Below are 26,092 nucleotides of genomic sequence, written 5' to 3'. Positions count from 1 at the left end.
AAAAAACCAATTGGATGGACTCAATAACAGAGTGCAAAAGACAGTCAGTAAACTTAATGATAGTTCAATAGATTAACATAAATCAACATATATCAATACCAATTCTCCAACGGAACAACAGAAAGGAAATAGATTGAAAAAAAAACCCAACCCATGGAACAATACCAAAAGGTCTAACATTCTTGTCATCAGTCTCCGTGAAAAAGTGCAGTGCAGAAAAAAAAAATGTTTTTTGAATAAATAATGGCTGAAAACATCTTAAGTTTTGGTGAAAGTCTTAGAGTTACAGATTCAGTGAACACCAAAAAAGCTAAGCCTAGGGAAAGCCTGGCCATGTCAGAATCAAACTATAAAACTAAAGATGAAAAAGTCTTTAAAGCAACCAAAGAAAAACAATGCATTCAATACAGGGAACAACAATTTGAATTGCTGTGGATTTCTCATCAGAAACCAGAGGCCAGAAGACAATAGAACAGTTTGGTTTTTTTTTTTTTAAGTGCTGAAAGAAGAAACAAAGCCATCAGCCAAGAATTCTGTATTCTGCAAAAACACCCTTTAGGAATGAAGGTGAAATAAAGACATTCTCGGAGGAAGGGAAACTAAGGGAATTTATTGCCAGCAGACCTGCTCTGAAAGAAATGCTAAATGAAATTCTTCCGGCAGAAGGGAAATGATACCAGAGGGAAGCGTGGAACAGAAGGAGTGCAGGGAGAGCAAGAGAAATGGTAAATATCTGGGTAAACATAATGATTGGTTATTTTCTATTAATTTCTTTAAAGTATGTATGGTGGTGGGAAGCCAGAGTCATAGCATGATCTGACGGGGTTTTCAGCTCATGCCTCTATGATGTGTCTGACAACTGCGACTGGAAAAGCAAGAGGGGGGTGGGTATAGCTCAAGTGGTGGAGTGGATGCTTCACGTGGTGCTGGGTTCAATTCCCAGTACTGCCAGTACTTATTTATTTAAAAATAAATAAGTAAGTATCCTAATTACCTTCCTCTCCCCTCCAAAATAAATAAATAAATAAAATTATTTAAAAAAAAAAAAGGCAAGAGAGTGAAGGGACCTGTACTCCCCTCCCCCGGGCTCTCCCCCAACCAGGCCGAGCCCCAGTGGGCTGCCACCCCGGCCTGAGCCCAGGAGGGCAGATCCTGGCACACACCGCTCTTGCTCATGAACTGGCCTCTTGCGGTAGCCACCTCATCACCCCAGCACGCAGGGCAGTCCTCCTCACAGCCATCCACTCCAGGGAGGGGCGTCCTGACTGGCCTGCGAGGGTCACCCTGAGCATCCCCAGCAGACTCTAGGGCACAGGCCTTTCTGCAGGATGGCCCATCCTAAGGCAGACAGGAAAAGGTCTCTCATCCCCAAGCCCTTTCTTTAGAGGGAAAGGAGCTGCTTAGCCGCTGGGTCACAGCTCCAGGGCTCGGCCAGCAGGCCGGCGGGAGGCAGGAAGGAACCTCCTGGCCTCAAGCCTGGCTCCCGGCGGCACTGGCCGGGGGGCCAAGGCCGGAAGTGGAGGAGGGCTTGGGCTGGAAGCGGCACCCAGCTGCCCAGACCTTCTTGGGCACCCACTGGCGGGGGTTCATCCCACAGAGGGAAGCCTCCTCCATCTGCTGCATGAGGAAAAGAGGAGAGGAGGATGGTAATGAGGGTGCAGAGAAAGCAGGAAGCACCACGCCTCCAGGACAGGATGGGAGCTGGAAGTGGGGGCTGCTCCCCTCCCCCTGGTTTGAGGCCCCCAGGGGTGGAGAAGGCGGGAGCCGAGAAGCAGGACTGTCCGTGACCATCTCAGCAACCTTGACTTGACCTGGCAGATTCTCGGTCTCCTCGTCTGGAAAAGGGGTGGAACAGCCACGTGCTGGGCTGCAGGGAGCAGCAGAGTTGTCTGCAGATTTCTTGGCTCACAGTAGGTCCTCAATAAAAGGTCCATGTCATGGCAAGTGGCTTAGCCTGTACTCTGGGCACAGGCTGGGGGGGTGGGGGTGGCTGTGGCTGGCCCCCCCGGAGTGATATGCCCAGGACTCAAACTTCCTTGGGAGGAAAGTCTAGGAAAAGACTCCTGCCCGGCTTCCTTAGCAGCTCTGCCCCAGCCCAGGAAGGCCCGTCTGGAGCACAAACCGCATTTCACTGAGGATTCTCTTGGCTGGAGCCAGTGGAAGGACCTGCTTGGCTGGAACTCTTTTTTTTTTTCCTTCCAGGCGACGTCTGATGGGTGTGTCAAGCAGGAGGTGATATTTGAAGGGCTGCGGGCACGGGCTGCGGACGGAGCCAGGGCGCCAGGCAGAGGGTGAGAGCATGGCCTCCCGGGACCCGCCCGCCACCAGCTACGCCCCGCCTGACGTGCCCCTGGGGGTCTCGCTGTTCCTCACCATTCCCTACACCTTCTTCCTGCCGGAGCTGGTGAGTGCGGCCACGGGGGGCCCCCACGGAAGCGGGGAGCCGGGGGAAGCCAGCCTGGCGCTGGAAGCAGCTCCCTGGGGAAGGGGCACCTGGGCCAGGGCTGCCGTGGCCTCCCATCTCCCCCACGGACTCAGGGCCGCGTGTCCCCTAATCCCTCCCTGAGCGTCCCTGGGCTTCAGCAGTGCCAGTGGGTCTCCTCTTTCCAAAATGAAACCCACTGGAGCTTCCAGGCAGGTCCCCTGGTTTGGATTGGAAGATGGGGGAACCGCTAAAATGTCCCGGCTTCTCAGGGAGATGTTGGAAATGGACTTCTGCATGTGGCTTCTTTCCTGCAGCTACTAGTCGTTGGTGCTTTTCTTAAGTTCAGAACAGGGGTGCTCGGTCTTTCCTTCCGAGAGCAGCTCTTTCAGGGTTTTCTTAATGGTCCTGTCTGCTGGCTCTGGCCTGTGTGGACGCCCAATGGGAGGCAGCTTACAATGACACCTGCCGTGAAGCAGTCGCGTGAGACGCCCTGGTTGCGCTGAGAACCTGTCCCTGAGTTCACCTCCGGGTCCCCGTGGCTGAATTGGGGCCCCAGCCTCTGCCGGGTCCTCAGTGTCCGACAGGACCAGAGTCGGCTCTGGGCCGGCTGTTCCCATGTCCTTTGCCCTGACAGGGACACCGCAGTCCGGTGAACGATTTAGGGTAGAGGAGTTCATGCTGGATTTTGAACACCTTCTGAAATATCTAGCTTGTGGATGATGTTCCCTTACCAGCTCTGAGTTTGGCAGCGCTGCTCCCAGGCGGGGAGGAAAAGGAAGAAAGTGGTTCCAACTTTCACTCTGTCGTCCGCCTGGAAGGCCAGGCCGGACTGAGTGACCTTTCGGCAAACCCATGGGCGCCCATGGATGGCAATGAGAAAGGGAGGCCAGGAAGGCTGGGCCCTGCATTTGGGTGACTCCAGCTGAAACCCCACTCAAGAATCAGGTTTCTGCTAGGTCCCCCACCACGGGGGACACAGATGAGGTGGTCCTGCCAGACTGACAGCATCTCAGCGCTCCTGCAAGTTCTCTGTGCTGGAACTGGGCGTGCCCTCGCCTTGGAGCAACTACAAGCATCTCTAGGTTCGGGGCTGACTTTTCTGCTTTCTGTGGAGCACACACTGTGTGTCAGTCACACCAGCCACAGGTGGCAGGGCCACTGCCCTCCCAGGTTCCCCGTCTGCTGGAGAGGGGCTCTCGAGCATGTCCTCTCTGCAGTCAGACTGTGCTTCCCCAGACGGCGGCCGTCCTGGGCTGTGGTACCAACAGAGGCCATCCAACCTCGTCCCATCGGGGAGGGGTCCAGGTCCATCACTGGGGAGGGGTCCAGGTCCATCACTGAGGAGGGGACTTTGCAATTGGACCTCAAGGGACAGGCTGATGGGGATGTGCAAGACAGGGAAAGCCCTGGAATCCAGGAGCGACCAACAGGAAGGACGCTGGAGGGAGGGGGCTTCTGGAATCGGACCAGCGGGGCCATCTCCTACGCCCAACCCCACGGTGCTGGGCGCCTGCAAATGAAAGCCCCAGGGGAGAAAAGTGTGTGGTTACGCTGGGCTCTGGGGTCTTAAGTATCTTAGAGGAGGGGATACTGTCACTGGTTCAGTTTCATTCATTTACTTTTCCTCTGAAATAATTTTAGATTTATAACAACGCTAGTAATAATAGTACAGAGAGTTCCCATGTACTGTTGACTCAGCTTCCCTAAGGTCCACATCTTACATTGCACAACCATCAAAATCAGGGAATCAACATTGATGCTATACCATCCACTGTTCTACTGAACCTTATTCAGACTGCGCTGAGTTTCCCACTAACGTCCTTTTCCTGGGCCTTGACCCAGGCCAGGATTCCGCATCGCATTCAGTTGCTGTACCTCCTTCATCTCCTTTAATCTGGACCAATTCCTCCATCTGTGTCTTGACCCTTTCGAACAATACTGATCAGTTATTTTACACAATGTCCCTCCGTTCGGCCTTGTCTGATGTTTCCTCAAAAGAACTGTTTTTTCAATTAGCAAATCATCTTTATTCAATGTTGAACACTTAGAAAATACAGAAATAATTATAATCCACACATGTGCATATATTCATACATGTACACATGTGTGTATATTTAATGGGGTTATTCTGTACATGCTGTTCTGCACCTGCTTTTTCCTCATATGAGCATTCCCAGCATGGAGTATAGAACTGAGTGTGCGTCATATCTGGGGTGCGGATGGGGAGGTCAGCAGGAGAGGAGGGGAGAATGTCAAGTTGGTGGCTAATTCCAACCCCACTTGAGCAGGAGCCGGCTGGCTGGAGAGGAGAGTGCAGAATCAGCCTAGCAGAAGCCCCCTCTGCCCCTGGCCACTGGGTGTGCGGCCTGCCGCCACCCACAGGGCTGACCACAGAGCCCCAGGCCTTGGGGTCCTGGCAGCGTCTCAGTCTGGGGGCCTAAGCATCACGGACAGATGTAGGCTCTTCTAAGGCCATAAGTCCAGACAGTGGATAATAAAACTGGATGCTCAGGCCAGCGAAAGGGAGCAGAGAAAGCGAAACTCGTAACCTGGATTCAGGTGCCGTTCATGAAGGGGCGGCCCAGGGTGGACATCAGTGGTGACTGCAGGGATACCTCCATCCAGCCACTGTTTCCCACTGCGAAGTCTGGTGAGCAGGCCCTGCACTGAGCGAGGGCCTCCCCACAGGAACGAAGGGCCAGAAATACAAGGAGAGCAGAATTAAACGAGGGCTCCACTGAGGCCTCACGCCGCCCCTGTGGCTGAGCGGCAGCCTCCAGCTCTTTCACTTCAGTGACAATGACGGACTAGGACGGCACAGGCTCCGGGTGTCTGCGTGTTCCCGCCAGCTCTGCTCCCTGCCGCCTGCTTTTATAGATCTTCGCCCAAGTTGCTTTATTTTAGAGTCTTTAACACTAAAATGCACATTTTAAAACTTTAATTTTGTCATAATTGTAGGTTCAGAGGCAGTTGCAAAGACAGTTCAGAGAGGTCTCCCATCCCCTCCCGTAGCTTCCCCCAGTCGTCTCACCCCTCACAGCTGTCTAGTGCGATATCGACACGGGGTAACCGAGGTGCTCTGCCTGCACCTCTGTGCCATTTTCTCACGTGTGCAGATTCATGCAACCACCACCATCGAGACACAGAACAGACCCATCACCTCGGAGATCTCCCACCTGCTTCCGTTTTACAGTCACCTCCACCTTGTCCTCCTTCCCCCCTGGAAAACACTAATTCCATCTCTATAAGTTTGAAATTTCAAGAAAGTTATAGAAATAAATGGAACCATACAGTGTGTGGTCTTTAGAGATTGGCATCTTCCACTTGGCATAATTCCCTTGAGGTCCCTCCAGGTCATGTGTGTGCAACTAGTGCCTCCTTTTCACTGCTGTATAGTATTCCACTGTGTGGCTTTACCTTGGTGTGTTTAACCATTGACCCATTGAGAAACATGCTGGTCATTTGCAGTTTTTAGCTATTCAAAATCAAGCTGCTATGAGCATTCACATACAGGCTTTTGGGTGGGTGTGATTTTCCCTTCACTGGGGTAGTGTCTACGTGTGATGGCTGGTTTGTACAATAAGCATACGCTTGGTTTTTATTAAGAAATGGACAAACTGTTTTCCAGAGTGGCTGAACTGTTTTACATTCCCATCAGCAACGGATAAGACTTTGAAGTTCGTATTTTGTTCAGTTAACTGTTGAATTCAGATTTCTCATTTGAAAACAATATTAACTTCCAAACATAATCTCCAAGTGTGAGAAACCTTTGAATCAGTGCACTTTAAAGTGAGAACAGACGTTGTTTGTTCCCTCCCTTTTTCATTCAGTGAGTGTGGGAGCTGCTGGTGCCAGCGCTGGGCGGGCCTGGGGACCAGGTGACTCACAGCCCCACCGCCTCGTCTTCAGAGCAAACAGCACGCAGGTGGCAGGCACGGGGGCGGGGGGCACGTGACCGCCTGATGGCCCGCCCGCAGCGTCTTTACAAGATGAAAGGTGGACACAGAGCTGACCCAGGCGACTGTGACTGAGGGAGAGCTTTGCGAATAAGAGTCCAAGGAAGTCCTTTAACTTTCAACCTTTTCACTAGTTAAGTTATTAATTAGATACTTGACTAATTACAAACAGCTAAGGTTTCTAGAGTCAGCCAGTTAAAAAGTGAGACGATTTGGACACTCTGCTTAGTGTTTGATGCTTTCAGCTTCCTAACTCGCCTACACAGAAGGAATTACTCTGACCCCCCCACCCAGAGGCTCCTTCCAGAACCTTCGGGGGGGAAGCTTACCCTTATGTCTTATCCAAGTCCCCCGTTTCTCCTTCACGTCAGCCAGTTTCTTCTTCTGCTCTGTTTATGTGAAAGCTCACTGAGCCCTAGAGCCGTCTGTCAACCGTCTGGGGCCAAGAGAGGGAGCTGGGTTCGTCTCGGGCCTGGCTGAGGGCGGGTATCTCCCCACTGTCATAGCACTTCCGTAGAGGTTGAGTCCCCAAAAGGTAAATTCTTTCCTTTTTTTCCTCTTCTTCCTTTTCAGTTCTCCATACTTCCGGGAAGCAGCAAAAGTAAACTCCATTTGCCCCCGTTTTACTTCCTCTTTGTGGCTTCTGTCCCTCCACACTTCCCCATGATGTGGCCTCGTCCGCAGACCCTGCTGGACAAGGGGCCAACAGCCTCCGTGCCCAGGGCAGCACTGACCCCAGTGTAATGATGCCCAGGGAGAAGAGGGCGGAGGGAAGGGAAGTTGAAGTGTGGGGCTGGGGAAGGGCAAGGCCCCTGAGAAAAATGGGAGGGGCAATGCGGAAAGGAGTCGGAGGACAGCCTCTTACTTGGCTTCCCAGACAGGCTCAGCTCTCACCCTGGGAGCCCTCGCTGCATTCAGATTCAGTAAATAGAGTCAGGATGGGGTAAGCCTGGCTTTGCTACTTAATCACTGTGACACCCTGCGCAGGTTACTTAACCACTCTGAGCCTCAGCAATGGAGAAAGCAGCTGTAAAGTTCTCCTAAGACAGCTCTGGGGTTTCCATAAGGACTTTCACCAGAAGCATCAACAGATGACTGCTTTAGAAACGTGAGCCCACACTATTTTGTAGTTGGTGGTCATCTGGACCTCTTACTAGAAAACGTGGGTCTCTTGTGAGCAAATCCCAACTGTAAACCAACAAATATTGACTGAGATGCTGCTATGGCTCTAGCCTCACGGCGATCCAGGAATAAGAAGGTAATAATTAAAGGGACAAGGTGAGACATGGACCCTGTCTTAAAGGAGTGATGCGTGGATAAGTGAAGGGCACCCCAAGATAAGAAACAGGGTAAAAAGCAGGGGTGCACAGCCGCACTCGCCGAAGGCTCCTGGAGCTGGAGAAGATGTCAGGATGAGCTTGCTCAGGCCGAGCACTGGTCGTTCTTACAGGGTTTGGATGAAGGGGTTAGCCATGTGCTTGTTCAGACAAGGACACCCAGGTTCACGAATACGTAAAACCAGGCTGTAAGCAAAGTGGAAGATTTCCCCCCCACTTAAACCCCACGTGTTCACTCAACAAATATTGAGCACCCACCCGGTGCCAAGGAGGAGACAGGTGCTCAATAAACACTGAAGAGGAAGGAGACAGACACAATCCGTGTCTTGTGCAGTTTGATGCCTAATGGGGCAGATGGAGACCAGCCAAGGAGGCAAATAAACGGTGCCGGTCAGAGTGCAGGAGGGACTGGAAAACACAGGAGGTCCTGCCCACAGACGGGATTCAGCCTAGCGAAGTGTTCACGCAGCGTCAAAAGTCCGAAAGAGCAGAAAGGAGGCGCCGAAGCAGCCAGACCGTGACAAGTACGAGTCAGGAGAGAGCGGGCCGGGGCGCAGACCCCCCGAGGAGGGCCTGCCCAGCGGGCGCTTGGGCCTTGGAGGAGGGGGCGCTGTGAGGCCGTGGCCACCCCAGAGGAGGGGCACAGGGACCTTGGGGTTGGAGCCAACAGCTGCTCTGGGGTGAAATAACCAGGGCCTCTGGCAGAGGGTGGCAGGGAGGGGCCCGGCACACTCGGTCCCACTGGACCCCGGGAGCCCCAGAGAAGAAGTCTCCCTGATAAGAAGGCCCCACCTGCGGCCAGCGCCCTGCCAGGGCGCTCTCGCCCGGAGAACTTTCCCCAGGGCGAGGCAGACCTGCGGGACGCAGGAGAGGTCTCTGGAGCGTTGTCCAGATTGGCAAGTGCCAGGAGCAGGGCAGGTGGAGGAGCCCCACCCCAGTTCCCTGTCCTTGACCCCCCTCCTCTCGCACCAGCCCCTCCCTGCTGCCTCCCCTGCCTGCCAGCCAGCCTGTCCCTCAGCTGTCACCACCTGGGCAGATCTTCCCCATCTCAGCCAGAATGGATGGTGGCTCGGGGGTCCCCACAGGGCCAGCCCTGTTGCAGTAGAGCCATCCTGAACCCCTGCCCCACGTTTCTTAGGGCACAGCTCCCCACCCTCCTGCCCCTACCTGGACCTAGAAGGTACCAGGTAGGCCCCAGAGCGGGGCCCCAGTGAGCTCCCAGTCAAGCTGGCCAGATAGCACGGGTTTGGGGCTCTAGAGTTTTCCGACCTATTTCAAAGAAAGTCGTCTCAGCTCCTTCCCTCGGAGGGTTCTCTGAGCTTTGCTTTGCTGCCCCTGCGCTGCTCACAGCCCTCCACCCCATCTATCTGGCCCCTCTCTCTGCCCATGTGTTGCTGGCTGGGAGTGGGAGGGGTGGTGTGTTTATTTGAACATCTTCTCTCTGACAGCACGTTCTTGCCTGGTTCTTCCTGTGTGCCTGGGGAGGAGGGTGAGGGCTGGGGAAGGCCTTCCAGGAGTCCCAGCTGCTCTCCTAGCAGAGATTCTCCCCATCTGGAGAATTTCTGGGACCCAGGAGGTGATGGAGCAGGAAAAGGGTAGGGATGAAGCAGATAATGGGTGTTTGTCCACATTTGGTCCCAGCTCCTGGCAGAAATGCTAGTCCACGGCCGAGCCAGTGGCAGACCCAGAAGGAGTCAGGTGGAGCCACCTGTGTGGGAATCGGGCCCAGGAAGCCGAGACTGAGCAGCTAGGAGTGGAGGGTCCAGCGAGCTGCCTCCTGCCCCTTTTCTCGAGTCGGTCAACAGCCTGTGCTGAGCACCTGCTTGGCACTACGCTCCCTGCCCGACACTAGGGACACGCAGAGCACAGGGCAAAGTCTTGCGTCCATCTAGGAGCTCAAGGACTGGGGAGGAGTAGTCAGGAATGGCTTCCTGGAGGAGGTGACATTGTTCTGGTCCGTGCCCTCGAGTTCTGGTTTTAGATAAGCAGAGGAGGGGTGAGCTGAGCCCAAGCCAACTAGGACTAGAGTGAATGGTGACATCCTTGGGTCCTCGGTGCCTGACGAAGGGCAGAAACATGACCACTGGTCACAAAAATGTCTGCGGTTCCTCAGGGAAGGAGGAGGTGGGGACCTACCCGGAGCTGATGCCGAGCTCTTCTGGGAACTTCCTGGGGACGTATGAAGGGACATGAGGTTAAAAAACGTAGAGGGAACCAAAGGAGGAGAGACCAGGGGGTGGGAAAGCCTGCCCACGAGGCCACAGAGGGAGCAGTGTGCATTTATCCTGCTGCTTTACTGAACTGTCTAACTTTTCTAAGGTGCTCAAGTTTTAAAAAAAATCCACAAATGCTTAGTTAGATTTTTTTTTTTTTAATTTTTAAAAGAGACGAAGGAAAAGCCCTTTAGACTTTGGGGGAGTAAGGATGTTTTTATTATCCTATTTTATGTGACATTGTAAATCTGGACTGTTCGCTCAATGAAACGCTGGAGTGGAGGGGGCGGTCTGAATGGGTGGGTGCGGTCCTGGGGGAGGAAGCCCCTGGAGGGAGGGGAGGGAGGCAGAGGAGGCCTGGCGGCTGACTCACCGGCCCCTCCCGGGCGGCATCCTGCCCCTCCCGGGCACACACCCCGGGGTAGGCACTGGTTTCCCTGGCGCGCGGCCAGCCCAGGCCTGCGAGCCCACGTGGGTACCAGGGCGCCTTACAGGACTTGCTCTGCCGGGGGCGGTCGTGGACGGAGCTCTGGCCAGCACCATTGTTCCAGGAGGGGACCGGATAAGACAGGGGCCCTCACAGGAGGCCAAGGGGACTGGGCTGGTAATTTCCTGCTAGCCTTAAAGCCACAGAGAGAAAATTCTCACCCCGGGAGTCAGGACCTAGCGACGCCGTGTTTGGAAGTGTCCTGGGTTGAGTTATGGAGCGTAGAGCTCCGTATAATGCTAGTTGTCTGCGGGTCTGGATCCCAGCCCAGGCCTACCACCGCCCGTGGGTAACTGTGAGAAGTCGCCTGGCCTCTCAGAACCGGTTTCCTCCCCTGGTCAAAGGAGGTGACGTGCCTGCCCAGAGAGCTTCACGCGCTGCCGGGGCCCAGTCGCAGGGATGGATGCTGTAAACAGCACCCACATGGGCACCAGGGTCCCTGCGCTCCCTACAGGGAGGCCTGCAGCCAGGTGAGGACTCTCTCCCTTCCTCTGGGGACTCATCCTTCCCACACACGCCCCAGGATGCGCCTCCTGCTGCAGCTGCCACGGCTGACACTGGGGAGCATCCACCCACTGGGACCATGCTGTGAAGGAAGGAACTGGGGTGGGTGGGGGGTGGGGCACATGGTGCAGGCAAAGGCCCTGGGCTAGAGGAGGAAGGCGCGTCAGAGCAGGGGCTTCCACACGCTGACTGTGATGCACAGACAAAATATATTTTCATGGCAAATTGGTGTGTGTGTGTGTGTGTGAGTGTGTGTGTAACTGAAACAAAAGATTCAGGAAACATTCATTCCCTTTCCTATGGGCAACGCACTGCATTTTCTCTTCTAGTCTACTTAACTTCTTTTATTTCAAAACAAACAACTTTTTATTGAAGTCTAGTTGATTTACAGTGTTGTGCTAGTTTCAGCTATACAGCAAAGTGATTCCGTTTTATATATATATGTGTGTGTGTGTGTGTGTGTGTGTGTGTGTATTCTTGTTCAGATTCTTTTCCATTGTAGGTTATTACAAGATCGTGAATATAGTTCCCAGTGCTAAATAGTAGGACCTTGTTTATCTATTTTACATATAGTAGTTTGCATCTGCTAATCCCAAACTCCTAACTGAACCCTCCCCTTCCCTCTTTGGTAACCGTAAGTTTTTGTTTGTTTGTTTGTAAAATGAAAGCATGTTTATTTAGATACACAGTCCACAGATGGAGTGCGGGCCATCTCAGAAGGCGAGAGAGAGAGCGACCACCAAAAGTCTGTTTTCTGTGTCCGTGAATCTGTTTCTGTTCTGTAAATAAGTTCATTTGTGTCTTTTTTTTTTTCAGATTCCACATATAAGTGATCCCATATGATATTTGTCTGTCTGTCTGACTTACTTCACTTAGTGTGACAATCTCTAGATCCATCCATGCTGCTGCTGGTCTGCTTAACTTTTTAATGCTGGTGGTGACTAAATGGAATGCACCTGCTAACAGGTCTCAGCCCACATTAGGAAGGCCTGGTGCTAGGGGCGCTGCAGGCAGGGAGGGGAGAGGCAGGCTGGGCCCGCTGGGCGGTGGCTGAGTTTGGCCTGGGGATCACAGGGAGCAGGGGTAAGGGGTGCCGGCAGCATGAGCAGACTCACCTCCCAGGTGGTCCTCAGCAGCGCTGTGACAGGGCTGTCACTGGCTTAGACTGGCTGGAACAGAAGTAGACGATCTCATGTCCTGGGAAGCCCGGAGCTGGGTGGGCTCTGCCCCCGGGGTGATTCTTCTGCAGCCCAGCTGTGTCCTCCAGCCCAGGCTCTTTCCTTCTGTCTCTTCTTCCACATCATAGCCCCAGGCCCAATACCAGACAGCTGTGGCCTGAGCAGGAGCGGGGACTGTCTCACCCCGGGTCTCCTTAGGCAGGAAGAAATCCTTCCCAGAGTCCCCGGAAGGCCTGCATCTCTCTGGCCAGAATGGTCACATATGTGTCCCAGCCAAGGGATACGATTAGCCTAATGGATGTTGGAAAGTCACTGGCTACATCCCATCCCTGCCTGCACCACTCATCAGTAAGCCCAGGCGGGCAATTTACTCCACAGAAAGAGCTGAAAAGACAACTGGTCTCTGCAAGGTTATTTACTGAAGCATCGTCTGTAACAGGGAGAAGCTAGAAACATCCTAACACATGTGCCTGGGGTCTAAGTGAGTAAATGATGCTTTATCAATGTGATGGAAGATGTGGCATTGAAAGTACAGTCAGTCCTCACTACTCATGGATTCTGTATTTGCAAATTCACTCACTCACTCACCAAAATTTTTCTTTTTTTTTAACATTTTTTATTGATTTATAATCATTTTACAATGTTGTGTCAAATTCCAGTGTAGAGCACAATTTTTCAGTTACACACGAACACAAAATTTATTTCTAACTCCCAAAATCGACACTTGCTGCATTGTCACTGTCATTCAAAGACATGTGCAGAGTGGGAAAAAATTTGAGTCACAAATCTGAGACACACACGTTCAACCTGAGGTCTATATCTGCCTTCTTGTTTCAGCTCACACTGGGACCTTTCCCAGGTCTGTTCAATGCCAAGTCTTGCATAGTTTTGTGCTTTTTTTTTTTTTTTTTTTTGGTGATTTTGCTGTTTAGCCCCAGATGCAGTGCTAAACTTGAGAAGTCCTAAGTTCTAAGCTTGAGAAGGCTGTGATTTGCCTTATGTGGAAAATGCATGTCAGATAAGCTTATAGTGCTGTTGGTGGGGAGATCAATGTTAATGAATCAACTATATATTAAATAAAGTGTCTTTAAACAGAAACACACATAAAACAAAGTCATGTGTTGGTCAGTTGACATGTTGTGACCACAGGCTCGTAGGAACCTAGCTCTGCGGATTCACCAGAGTACCAGGGAAGGAAAATTAAGTGGTAAGAGAAAGCAGGCAGTGTTTGCAAGTGGCCCTGCCAGGCTGAAATACCACGCAGCTATGCAGAAAAACCTGCCGCCAGTATCGCCTGGAGTCTCTCCCGCATCTCCTCCCTGTTTCTCTGCCCCTGATCTGCTCCACATGGACCACACCTCCCAGCCCGGCCAGGAGCGTCTCTCTTGGCAACTCCTTCCCCCTCCCATGGTGTCACCACTAGGGCAGCTCTGTCTTCAGAACCTCTCGCGGTGTGTGAAGTTCACTGCCCTGTGGCAGCCTGGCCCCTGCACCAGCCTGGCAGAGGCCCCTCAGCTCCCAGCTGCTCTATCCAGGTGGACAGATCCATCCTCCCCAAAAGAAAGGCAATCTCTTCCTGTCCATCCCATTCAAATGCCTTTGACTTTTGAAGGGAGTCTCCATCATCCAGCATAGTGTCTTTCTTCCTTCTGTTTCACTGTATATGTTGGTGATCTGGATGAGTTTGAATATTCAGGATCCCGTCTCTGAGGCAAGCATTTCTCCCAGGAGGCCAGGGCACTGGCTGATTTATTGAGTCTCATTCCAGAAATATTCTGTGCATCTACAAATAAATGCACATATGCACACATACAGTTCCTTCGTTTTCTACATAAGTCATAGCACACTGTTCTTTCCTTTTCCACATAAGTCTTCCTTTTCTACACAGCACACTGGGCACACTGGTCTGTGCTTTGTATAACTCTTAGGGTTTGTTCCATTATGGTAACAGGGTTTTTCATTCTCGTTGGAGGCTGCTCACTGTTCCACTGTGCAGACATAATTGCTCTAACTAGTCCCCTCTGGATCAACACTGGGGATATTTCTTTATCTTTCTGTCACCAGCAAGGATACAGTAAACAACCTTGTACATTCATCATTTTGTTCATGTACATTATTTATGGGACAAATTCCAAACAGTGAAATTCCTGGATTGAAAAGTATGTGCATTTACTGTTTTGATAAATATTGTCAAAATAGTCGATCAGTTGATGGCACCCTTGTTTAAGCTGGAGACAGCAATGGACTTCAACCTGGGGCTAAAGGTGGGCTTTGAGGGTCTGAGACTCCAGATCTGTAGACAGTATCATACATGTTCATAGGCACATTATTTTAGGTGACCAAAGCTGTCATCATCAACTCAGAAGGGTCTGCACCCCCTGAGTGTTATCTCACCCCACGGGTTGGTCTCCCAGCTCTCCCGGAGGTGAACTTCCCATCCCTCAGGAGGACTGGCCTTGGACATTCCCTCTTTTGGGTCTTTCTCAGGGAAGAGTCCTTCCCGTCTCTTTATAGCTAATGACATGGCCAACAATGGTTGCCCAACACTCACCCTGTGCCATCCACCTCCTCTGTTTTATGGACAGGGACGTGGGGGCAGAGATGAGTTCAATAACCCGGCCAACAGGCAGAGCTGGGGTTTGAACCTGGGAGCATCGCCGCTGCCTGCGCGTGAACTGGAGCAGGGAGCCTGGAAGCAGAGAGATGGGCTCTGCAGGTTCGCAGTCCCGATTGCATCATCGGGGAACTTTTAACAACACAGCCTCCCTCACCAGTCCCATCAGAATCTCTGGGGCAAGACCCAGCCCTTGGGGCTTTCTCAGCGTCCCTGGATGGTTCCATGAGTAGCAGGACTCAGGGTGCTACTCTGAGGGGACGACTTAGGAATCCATGTATTTTAGAAGTTCCTTACCCTTACATCAAGGTTTTTTGAGTTAATTCTTTTCCTTTATTAAGCGCTTTTCAAAATAATGATTTTTGGCAGGATAGTGGTGAACAGTTGCCGTCCAAGGTAATATGCATCCTCCCGAAGTCACCAAAGTCAGGCTTTTTTTTAAAGTATCATTTTCAACTCATGGATTTTGACTTAGTTGGTCTATTCCCATTCATAGTAGTTATTATACTTAGTGGACGGTCAGATTGTCCCATTTTGGGTCAGTGGGAGCCTCCTGAATCCTGACCGAACCGAGGAGCCTTTGAAGGCGTTTTCTATCCGCTGTGATGAGGTGTCTTTAACCAGCTCTCGAAACGTAAGAGACTATCCTCCATTCTAGAGAAGAATGAGTGAAAAATAAACTTATTGTTCAGCTCTGTCCTCTCTTAAGTGAGCCCTCCAGGTTTCTGTTCAGCCTTTAGAAAATGCATAGAGGAGTGATCTGTGTCCTTAAGAAACAGACTCTGCCAGATTGGACTTGAAATACACTCGTTCGGAACTTCTACCTATAATAAAATAGTCTTCCATGTTGATGGCCAGCCCCAAACATCTAAAAATATCTCTTGCTCTTGGGAAATAGAAAAGGAGGATAAAAGTAAGAGAGTAGATTATGCTGCCAAGAAAATTTGGAAAGCTAAATATAAGTTAAAAAAAAAAGTCAAGGCAAATACTCAAAGTTTGCTTTACCCATAATGAGTCCAACCTAGACTGCTTGAGATAGAAACAAGATAACAAAGGCCACTGGGTTTAAATTCACCTGGAGTTTGTCTTTGGCTCTGGTCCCTTCTACTGTTCGGAAAGTAGAGGGTGTGGGGAAAAAAGTAAATAACATTCTGCGGCATAACATTGCTGACGGTTATGCAATCCTAAATAGCCATTTCAGAAGATTCCCATGCAGTTTAAGTGGATTCCCAAATGCCCAGAGGCCCCTGCCCTCGGGGTGGGGAATCTGGTGGTGAGGAGACACCCCCTGTCCTGTGTGACCTCAGACCTCAGTACCCACCTAGGGTGGCACCACCTCACAGACCGTGATGGGACTCAAGTGCGGACACATAGGTTGTGTGCAGACGGCAGTGTCTGCCCGGCGGCCTCAGGGGGCGGGAGCGGGGTGGGGGCCCCTGGGCTGGCAGTTGGAGACCCGGAGGGGCCGGGGCATGCTCGCCCACCCCTGGGCCTGGCACAGGTGAACGGGCAGTAGGGGGTGGCTGGTATCACGTGGCAGCTGTCGAAATGAGGCCGTCTGTGTGAATGCATTTTATAAACTGTAAAGCACCTAGGGAATGAGAGGTGGGGTTATCACTGATTCACGCAAAGAGAATGTTCTTTGACACCCGTCGCACTTGCTTTGTCCCGGGCCCTGTGCTGGGCACCAGGAATGAGTGGTGAATGGCACTGACCAGTCTCCGCCCTCAGAGGTCTAATGTGGGTCTAAAATCGACAAGTTCGGCTGCAGTCACTGAATCCCGAATGCCGTCCCCACCAGCCAGCAGGGTTCGGGTCCCGGCAGTGGGCCGGCATCTCCGTGCACATCCGTGGCCTGTGGGGAAGAAGCTGGGCGGATGCCCACAAGCCAAGCCCTGGCGCCTCCCTGCAGCATCAGCAGGTGCAGAGGACAGCGGCTCTGGTCCCTCAACACTCCCTCCTCAGGACAGGGCAGCCCGGCTCGCTCACAGGCAGTCCCAGGCCCAGAGGCCCAGCCTAGGACCCCCAAAGTTCACCTGGCGATTGGGTGTTAAGATCGGGGAAGATGTGCTCCCAGAGCCAGTGCTGTAAGAGGCAGTCAGGCTCCTGGAGGTGCCGCCCAGCCCTGTAAGAGCCCAGGAGGCTCTGCCTTGTAGTCGACTCCCTGGTCAGTTCTGGCTGCTCCTCCCATTCCCCGTCTCTTCATACGAGCCCAGAAACTCTCCATCCATCCAAGCATGCGTTTCCTCTCTAGGACAACAGCTGTGGGAGCCTCGTAAGGGACGGGGCGGCATATCTATGTTTATTTGTAAGATGAGAACCGCTCGTCCCAGAAAAGCAGGACCTGAAAGCTGTGTAACTTTCAGCTGAGCTAGACAGAAGCCAGTGGAGTCGTTTAGTCCAGGAAGCCTAACCACGCCATTCAGAGCTGAGCTGCACCCGCAGTCATGGGCTTACGATCAAAATTCAGTAAACATAGGAGGGGACAGGTGAGCAGGAATGAAAGTTAACAGAGGCCACAAACTGCAGAATCAAGCTGCCAAGACCAAGACAACGGCATTATCAGATGTAGAAGATAAAATGAATACGAAGCAAAATTAATGAAAAGATACCCACATCTCAACATACTGTGTCACTGTGTGTATATACACACACACACACACACACATATATATATGCATCTATATATATATATACATATGTATATATGTATATATAATATGGACTATTACTCCTCCATAAAAAGGAATACAATTTTGCCATTTGTGACAACATGGATGAACCTGGAGGGTACTGTGTTCAGTGAAGTAAGTCAGACAGAAAAAGACAACTGCTGTATGCTTTCACTTATATGTAGACTTTAAAAAATAAAACAAACAAATAAAACAGGAAAAAAATGTGAGACATATGCTGGCAGAATATCCTGCAATATTTATAACAGTAAATGAGGTCTAATTTATAGAAGGAATTCCTATGAATCAGTCAAAAAAAGACAAACTGTAAGAAATGTGTAATGAATTAAAAAAAATTCACAGAAGAGGAAATACATGAAATATGTGAAAATAAGCTCAATCTCATTAGTAATCATGAAAATTAAAAGCTAATGAGATACATAGAAAATCTTGAGGTATCTGCAAACAACCACCAAAACAAACAAACAAACAAACAAAAACACCTTCCTTAAAGTAATGTGAGTTTATTACGTTTCTGGATACAATGTCAACATACAGGAAAAATCATGTTTGTATCTCCTAGCCACGAACAATTGGGAAGTGAAATTTTTACAAAAGCAGTACTATTTACAATAGTTCCCCCAAGATAAAATGATTAGGCATAATTATAAGAAAACGTGTTCAGTGTGTGTATGCTAAAAACTACAAAACATAAAAGAAGTCAAGGAGCATCTTAATCATTGGAGAGGCATACCATGTTTATGGATTGGAAGGCTCACCACAGTAAAGATGTCGACTCTTCCCAAATCCATCTATAGATTTAACACAATCAAAATCTCAGCAGACAGAAATTGTAGATAGCCCCACAAATTCTTCTTTTTCAGAATTACTGTATTGCTTAATAAGAGATAGGCTCCCACGTACCTACTATGAGGTGGAAGAAATAGAACGTCATTGTCTTTGGGGGTCTCTGTCCACTCGTGCCCAATCCCATCTCTCTCTCTTCTTCAGAAGGGTCATTCTCAGGAGGTGCTGATGAAGGGGGTTCTGAAGGAATTGGGGAGGGGCAGTGAGTTCAGGTTTTGTACCTGTTAGACTTAAAGAGCTTGCGGGGCAGGGCCAGGACTGGGGCAGGGCAAGTGGAATGCCAACGGTGCAAATCGGAATGAGGCACTTGCTCTCGTGGTCACGCAAGTGCAGGGCTGGCCCCTGCAGAGGGTCGTCCAAGTAGAGACATCCAGCAGGCAGGTGGGCATGTGGGGCTGAAGGCCACAGAGAGAACGGCGCTGCAGCTGGGTTTTGGGGTCTCCAGTCCATGCGGTGCTTCAAAGCACCGATGTAACAGGAGTGAGGAGAGGGAGAACCCAGGAGACTGGCGAGGACATCCTAAGAGGGCCTGGGAAGGAGAGGCGATGAGGCAAGAACAAAACAACTTGGTGCTCATGTGCGTATCAACCCTCCCCCTCCAGGCGTCGACCTGAGCGTGCTGTCTGGTGGACACTTGGTTCCTCCTCTGGGCTCACCAGCATGGCTGCAACCCAGCCCCAGAGCAAACAAATGCAGAGCCCAGCGAAGGACAGGGAGAAGGTTCAGTTTCTCCACCAAGGGGATAAGAAATGGCTGGCCAGAGTTGAGAGGTGATTAAATTGGAAGTGTATCGCCCAGCTGGGAACTGACCCCAGGGCGTCAGATACTATAACCAGGGGGCCCCAAACCAGACGTCCACAGGGCCGGGCAGACACTGTCAGTGGGTGAAGGGAGGCAGGAGAAGGCAAATACTATTCCACAGTGAAAGTGAGCTACAAGGAATGTGCACACAATGGCACTGGGGCTGGGAAAGTTGGAGATGTGGTCCACTGAGAACTCCAGGTCCTTTTTAAAGAGACAGTCACAACTGGTTTCAGCCTATTCTGGCTTGGGAAATGGGTTGACTGTGGCCAGCTTTCTCAAGAAATGTCTGAAATCTGGAGTTTTTGTGTAAAATACCCTGTTTTAAATGTAGGTAACTTATTCAGAAATATCTCAAAAACTGTATATGCCAACACTGGGTCAAGAATGACACATCCACAGGCCAAATTTAGCCAAGCCTTTCCATTGGCGACCTCGGTGTTAACCACTTGAATTTCCTCACAGAATTTACTCTGACCCAGGGGCCAGCCTTCCTTCCCCATTTCCCTCTTGATTCCCACCCAGCGCCACCTGAAGAGCATTTAACTGGAGCCAGAGGAGAGAGAATGGCCTGCAGAGGAAAACGTGCCCGGCGCCAGCCAACAAAGCCCCTTCTTCTGTGGTTTTCTTTTGCAGATATTTGGGTGCTGGGTCTGGATCCTGGTAGCTGCCACCCAGGTAGCAAGCCCCCTGCTGCAAGGATGGGTGATGTACGTCTCGCTCACCTCGTTTCTCATCTCCCTAATGTTCCTGCTGTCTTACGTGTTCGGATTTTACAAAAGATATGAGTCCTGGAAAATCCTGGTAAGAATCAGGAGAGAGTGGCCCAGACCCTCGGGCTCCATCCAGACCCTCGGGCTCCGCCCAGACCAACGTCCTGGTCATGGGGCCTCCTGGGTGGGGAGGGAGAACCAGAGAGCTTTCCTGGGCTGGGCCCCTATGGAACCCCGACTTTTTAATTGAATGCAGTTTACAACTAGGTTGGAACGAAAGCCTTCCTCTGCCAGAGTCCATCTTTCACTGCGGTCCCCTCCATCGCCTTCCTTGTTGGGAATATACGCACCCTGTCTTCTCCTGTATCAAGTACATCCTCAAGCATTTCCCTCGAAATTTATGGTGAAATCATTGGAGTAACACTGAAGGAAATGCTAGTAGGAAAAGTGTCACTGCCTTCTCAGTCATTGGGTTTGTCCCATCACAATCACTGGGTTCTTTCTTCCATATTCCTGGCAAATTTTATCCCAAATGTATAGATCATCACACTGAACCAATAATTTTGGATGTAGATTCTTTCAATTAATTTTATATCATTAAACTTTTTTCATGTCATCACATCATCTTGCTAACCATTTAAAATGTTTCTACATTGAACAATTCAAAACACTTACAAAAGGAGGGAGGATTATCTTAAGGACCCTCATGCAGCCATAACCCTAGCATCTTCGAGATTTTTCCACACTTGCTTTGTCTAGCCCTCTTTTTTTTTTCCTGGAGGATTTTAAAGTAAACTCCAAACACCATGTAATTCCACCCTGCACACTTCAGTACACCTCCAAAACACACGCAGCCTTTCTTGCGTTACCACGCTTACATCACGTTAATAGTAATTCCTCGGTATCACCTAGGACCCAGGTCCCATTCCAGTTTCCCCCATTAGAACTGAAATGTCTTTTTTGCAGTTGGCTTGTTTGAATCGGGGTCCTTACAAGGACCACTTGCACTTGATAACGGATGCTTCTTGGGTACATTTAACTCAGACTGGCTCTCCCTGCCAGTGACTTGCTGAAGACACTGGGCGGTCAGCTGTCCTGTAAAAGGTCCCACATTTTGTGGGTTTGTCTGTTCACTTCTTCCTAGTGTGATTTAACTTATTTCTTTAGTCCCTGAAGTTTCTATAAATTAGAAGTTAGCACGAAAGGCTAAATTGAAGATGGGTTAAACCTTTCTGGCAAGAATGCTTTAGAAATGGCTTCCAGTCACATCCCACGTGGTGACTGGTGGTCCCTCTTTTCAGTGTGACAGCCTCACCCCATCAACTTTTTCTCTAATGCTTTCTTTCCTCCACTGATGAGCTTCCCAGAACTGAGTGTCTCTTTAGGGGCTGCAAATGCCGATTCACCATTATGACTGTCCTTCCAGAACTGATAACTATGACATTCTTGTGGAGCTGAAGAACACTGCTGAGAGTTCAGCACGGAGGTTCAAAAATTGGAATCTAGAGTCAGATTAGCCTGACTCGGCCGACTCTTCCCTGTGTTAGTTAAGCCCCAGTTTTCTCATCTGTAAACTGGGGATATTAATAGTGGCAGCCTTATGAGATTGGCTATGAGAATGAAATGACACGCCATGTGTACATAATAAGGACAGTGCCAGCACTTCGTAGGTCTTCATAACACTAATGGGTAAGAGCACAGGCTTGGTGTTCATGTGGCCTGGATCCAAATCCTGGCTCAGCCTTTATTCACTGACCTTAACTTGAACTCCCACTTCCTCAGAATGGCACTCACGATAAATAGCCCATACTTCACCATAGTTGACAAGGTTAAATGAGATAAATGCGGGAAAGGCTTAGCCTAGCGCTTGGCCGGCAAGAAACACTCAGTAAATACTGGCTCGTGTCGGTATTACTATTGCCACTTATTTACCCACTATTGTTCACGACATAGATACTTCTCTAGAAACACTGCTAAAGGAGAAACAGGGGTTGTCTCTTTGGCGCCTCTTCCCAGCTGCATAGTCAGAGGGGAAAGTGTTCACCAGCTTCCGTACCCGAGTGACGGTGGCCTCTGCTCCATCCTTCCAGGACAGCCTGTACCACGGGACCACTGGCATCCTGTACATGAGTGCCGCCGTCCTGCAGGCACACGCCACCATCGTCTCTGAGTTCTCGGACTTGAAAAACTACTACATAAACACCGCAGCCTCGGTGAGTGCCGGACGGAAACATGACGGCCTCTAACCGAGGAAACGCAGGAGGCTTCATTCTGTCTTGTGGGGAACAGACGACCCTGAGCCCTCGGGCTGAGGGAGCCTTGAGGCATGGGAGGAGGGGGGTGTCTGTGTGTGTGTGTGTGTTTGTGATGTCAGGTGTGCCCAACTGTAGCGTAACCAAGCCCAAGGTCAGGTGTCATCCCTCGTCTTCTGTTTTTACTGCTCCATTTAACCTCACTACACTGCCCTCAGACTAACTGATTTTCCAAAGTGCAAATTGGAAACAAAATTTGTAGTTTTTTCCAAAATGTAAATTTTCCAAAATTCACCTCTCTTATTGAAAAATCCTTTGATGGCTCCCACTGCTGGTAGAATGGAGCCCAAATTCCCCTGCATGGCTGGACCATTCCTGTGTCCTTTTATTTCAATGATGGATGTTCACGGGGGTAACGTATTGGCTGATGGAATCCGAGGCAAGGTGGTCCAGACGAGTTGTGGGATGAGCAGGACCCCCCTCCAGACCTTAGGTCCACTGGGACCAGAGACTCGAGGCCAGCTGGGCCTTGCCGGCCCAGGCCCCGCCAGCCCAGTCCCCGCAGGGCAGCCTCCTTCCTCTCTTTGTGGGATGGCGCCCTCGTGTGGCAGGTGGCTCACAGCCAGGCAGTTCCTGCTCTGGAGCCACTTAACCTTCCTTAATCCTTCCCAGGAAGGACTCTAAGGCCTAGGCTGGGCCCCAGCCCACCCCTGACCAGTCGCCTGTGCCCAGAAAGGTCGAGTCCTGTGTCTGTTGGGGGCTCCCACAGGGATCAGAGGGCAGGAGGCGGGGGCGCAGCGTGGGGTGCTGTCCCCGCTGTAACAGTGATGCCAGGCAGGCCCGGGGACCCACTAGGGTGGCCGCGAGGTCGTCCGAGCTGCCTTTGCAGCCCATCTGCCCCCTTTTCCCTCCTGGCCCAGCACCACTCTGGCCCCAGCCCTGGTCAGCTGCTCCAGCCACACCCGCCTCCTGGCTGTCCCTGGACCCACAGACACACTGCCACCTCGGCCGTGGCTCCAGACCCCTCCCCTTTTTCTGATCTTTTCTCAGGAGTCACCTTCTCGGTGAGGCCTTGCCCCTCCCCTGCCCCTTTCCTGCTGTGTTTTCTCCTGGGTGCTTAGCCCCGTGTAACCTGCTCCCCTACTGGTCTATCTTGCTTGTTCTCTGCTTCTGCCACTAAAATGCAAGCTCCCTGAGGGCCGGAAATTTTGCATTTTTGTTCACCATGACAGCCAGCATTGTTCTTGAAGTACAGCAGGTGCTTACAAGATACTTGTTGAATGAATAAGTGAATGAATAAATGAAACAGAATGTGACTGGACAGCAGGGCTCAATGAGGCTGGAGTGTCGGCTGGCAAGAGAGGTGGATGGGCAGTACTGTCAGGCGACTTTGGGGATGGCTCTGGACGTGGCAGGTGGGGTGATGGAGGGACCACAGGTTTGTGGTTTGGGTAGCTGGATGAGACGAGGGTCCAGGGACCCACTGAGCTTGTGAGGAAATCTCAGAAGTTCAGTTTGGACCACTGAGAGCTCACAGGCCTCTGAGGCATTCACACGGAGCCAAGAGATGGGCACGTAGGGCGAGTTCAGGGCCAGTGAGTGAAACTGTCATCAGGGCACAGACAGCGGCTAAAGGTGGGCAGGGGGAGAGTGCCCAGGACAAGAGGACAGCGAGAGAGGGGACCCAGGGCAGGATGGAGACAGGCCTGCTTCCTGGCCAGGTGGAGGAGCACACGTCTGCACAGTTGGGGTGGGACACCGGGAGTCTGGCCTCCAGACACTCAGGACAGAGCGTTTCAAGGAGGATGGAGTCAATTGGCCAGTGGTGGCTGCCCTCAGGTTAGGCAGGACATGGGCAGACAGGAGACCTGGCAGGGTCAGAATGCTGGCCTCCCAGGCTGCAAGGCTGTGGGCCCTTTGGGGATGGCGGGGTGGGCAGCGATCGCTGGCATCTCAAAAGCAGTAACCCTCCCGGCTCTTCCAGTTCTTTGCCTTCATCACCACCCTGCTCTACATCCTCCACGCCTTCAGCATCTATTACCACTGAAGAAGCAGGGAGCCGAGCCCACGTGGGAAATGCTCTTTGAAAACCCCGGGCGCCGGCTCCCAAAAGTGGTTTTCAACATTCGCCATCTGGACGATAAACAGCAGCTCAGCAATGACCTAATGGATTAACAGACCGTCTTTTCAGACTGAGTGATGAAATCACATTCTGGCAGCTCTGCTGGGACATTTTAATTCATTATGATGAATATGAAAAAGCAAGGGGTGAGGGGGCTTTGTGGTTGTTTTGTTGTGCCTGGGAAAGTGTCTCTTGGAATTATCTGGCAATGAACCTCGCTCTTCTAGAAAACCAACAGCCAAAGGCCTCACCGGTGAGAACAGCCTCCCGCCTGTTTGGGGATTTGGCCTCAGCAACGAGGTTCCCCACAGCAGGTTTATGGGAACATTCAGTCTTACTTTCTTAAAATCAAAATGGTGCTGTCAGCGCTTTTGGATCTGAAGACACACGGACCTTGTTTCTGTCCCCTGGTCCTGCCTCTGCTTCACAGCTGTGGTCCAACGCACTGCCCCGTCCTGCAGTCCCCGACCCCCAATCACTTCCTCTTCCTTTTCCTCCTCTGCTTTGGGAGCCAAGGGAAATCTTCCTAAAATCAGCTTTGAAGGTAGATTTGTGGGGAAAATAAGTGATTGACTCTGCAAAATTGTTATACAGTAAGGCCTGGGGGAAGGGAGGAGGGTCGGGGAGGGAAGAGTGGGACCCTCTTCTCCGAAGCCAGGTGGCTCAGAGAACGGCCAGACTGCAGGATGCCTGGGTCAGGCCTCCAAGACCCCACCCCATAAGGACTGGAAGCCACCTTACCCCTCAGAACAGACCATCAAGGACACGGGCAGGACGCCACGTGCAGGACGCCACGTGCAAGGATTCTCCTCTGGGCTCCCCTCACACGCGGGACATCCAGGAGGCTGGAAAGGACCCCGTCCCATGGTCTAGCATCCCCCTGAGTGGTCCAGCTGGGTGGGGCCTGGGACCACGGGCACACAGGGTCCTGGGAGCGCAAAGGCGTCTGCACTTCGGGCCATTCTCCACTGTGCTGGGGTTCCAGCGCTTGCCCTCAGGCTCCGACGTGAGTCAGAGGGTCTCCTGACGTGAGCCCGGGCTCAGCCTCGTGACTGCCTGGGCCCGTCGCCGCTGGGAAGTGGAATTAGTTGCTTCATGGAAGGAACTTGTCTTCGCCGATTCAGGGACTTACAGTTTCGTGTCAACGCTTTCCTGCTCCTGGGGGTGGGGCGGGGCGGGAGGGCGGTCACTGAAGAGAAAGCCTGCCTTCACCCTCTTGACCCCTCACTTTCTAATCACCCTGAAAGCTTGAAAAGCCACCATTTATCTCCCACCTTATTGCCGGCAGCTCTCTGAGATGGTCACTGTTAAATATTTACTGAGTAGATACAAATAAAAGTCACTTGTACAGTAAAAAGCATTGAGTTGGTTGCTTTTGTGGCATCAGCACCAGAACTGGCCACCTCGTCACAGGTCCTGAGGGTTTTAAGGCCCAGCCCACCCGGCCTTGCTCCTAGGGCGGCCGCGTGGCGTGGCCGAGTCTGTCTGCAGGGCTCGGGTTTGTGGTATCATTTCCACTTCATTAAGGACTGTGTGGGTGCAAGTTCCAGAACCCAAACTCACACAGCAGCTTAGGCAAAGCTGGGGATGCTCTTGTTTATCTCGGAAGACATCTTTCTCAGTCCCCTGGAGTTAATCGTCGCCTTCCCGGGCTGCCTCTGCACATAGGGCACATACTGCTGTCCCACTACGTTGCCCCGTGTGCTACAGGGTCTCCCCCACTAGACTGCGAGGTTTCAAGGCCGGGGGTTTGGGTCTTGGATGTTTTCATCATCTTCGCTCTTCCCTACCCTCCCTCTGCTCTGAGTGCTCTGCCAGCACCGACGGCAGCAGTGCTGGCTCCCGAGACCTCCCTCCCAGGCCTCACCTCCAGCCCACGGTCTGACATCCCGGGGGCAAAGAAGTGTTCTCTGTCTTGTCCCTTTTCTTCCCAGACTCCCACGTGGCAGGT

The 26,092-nt window shown here is 51.6% G+C and overlaps 1 protein-coding gene across 1 annotated transcript; it reads left to right on the top strand.

Annotated features, from left to right (window-relative positions):
• The first annotated feature begins 567 nt into the window (after positions 1 to 567).
• Positions 568 to 25,498, top strand: MALL (mal, T cell differentiation protein like). Its single transcript, XM_006183573.3, has 5 exons — positions 568 to 725; positions 2,203 to 2,404; positions 19,691 to 19,858; positions 21,858 to 21,980; positions 24,004 to 25,498. Exons 2-5 carry the CDS (start codon positions 2,300 to 2,302, stop codon positions 24,064 to 24,066), a joined length of 459 nt encoding a protein of 152 aa, XP_006183635.1. The 5' UTR covers positions 568 to 725; positions 2,203 to 2,299; the 3' UTR covers positions 24,067 to 25,498.
• Positions 25,499 to 26,092: the final 594 nt, after the last annotated feature.

The sequence above is a fragment of the Camelus ferus genome, chromosome 28, assembly GCF_009834535.1.
Source record: "Camelus ferus isolate YT-003-E chromosome 28, BCGSAC_Cfer_1.0, whole genome shotgun sequence".
NCBI lineage: Eukaryota > Metazoa > Chordata > Mammalia > Artiodactyla > Camelidae > Camelus > Camelus ferus.
The sequence above is the reverse complement of the archived record's forward strand: the minus strand, read 5'-3'. Positions and strand labels throughout refer to the sequence as shown.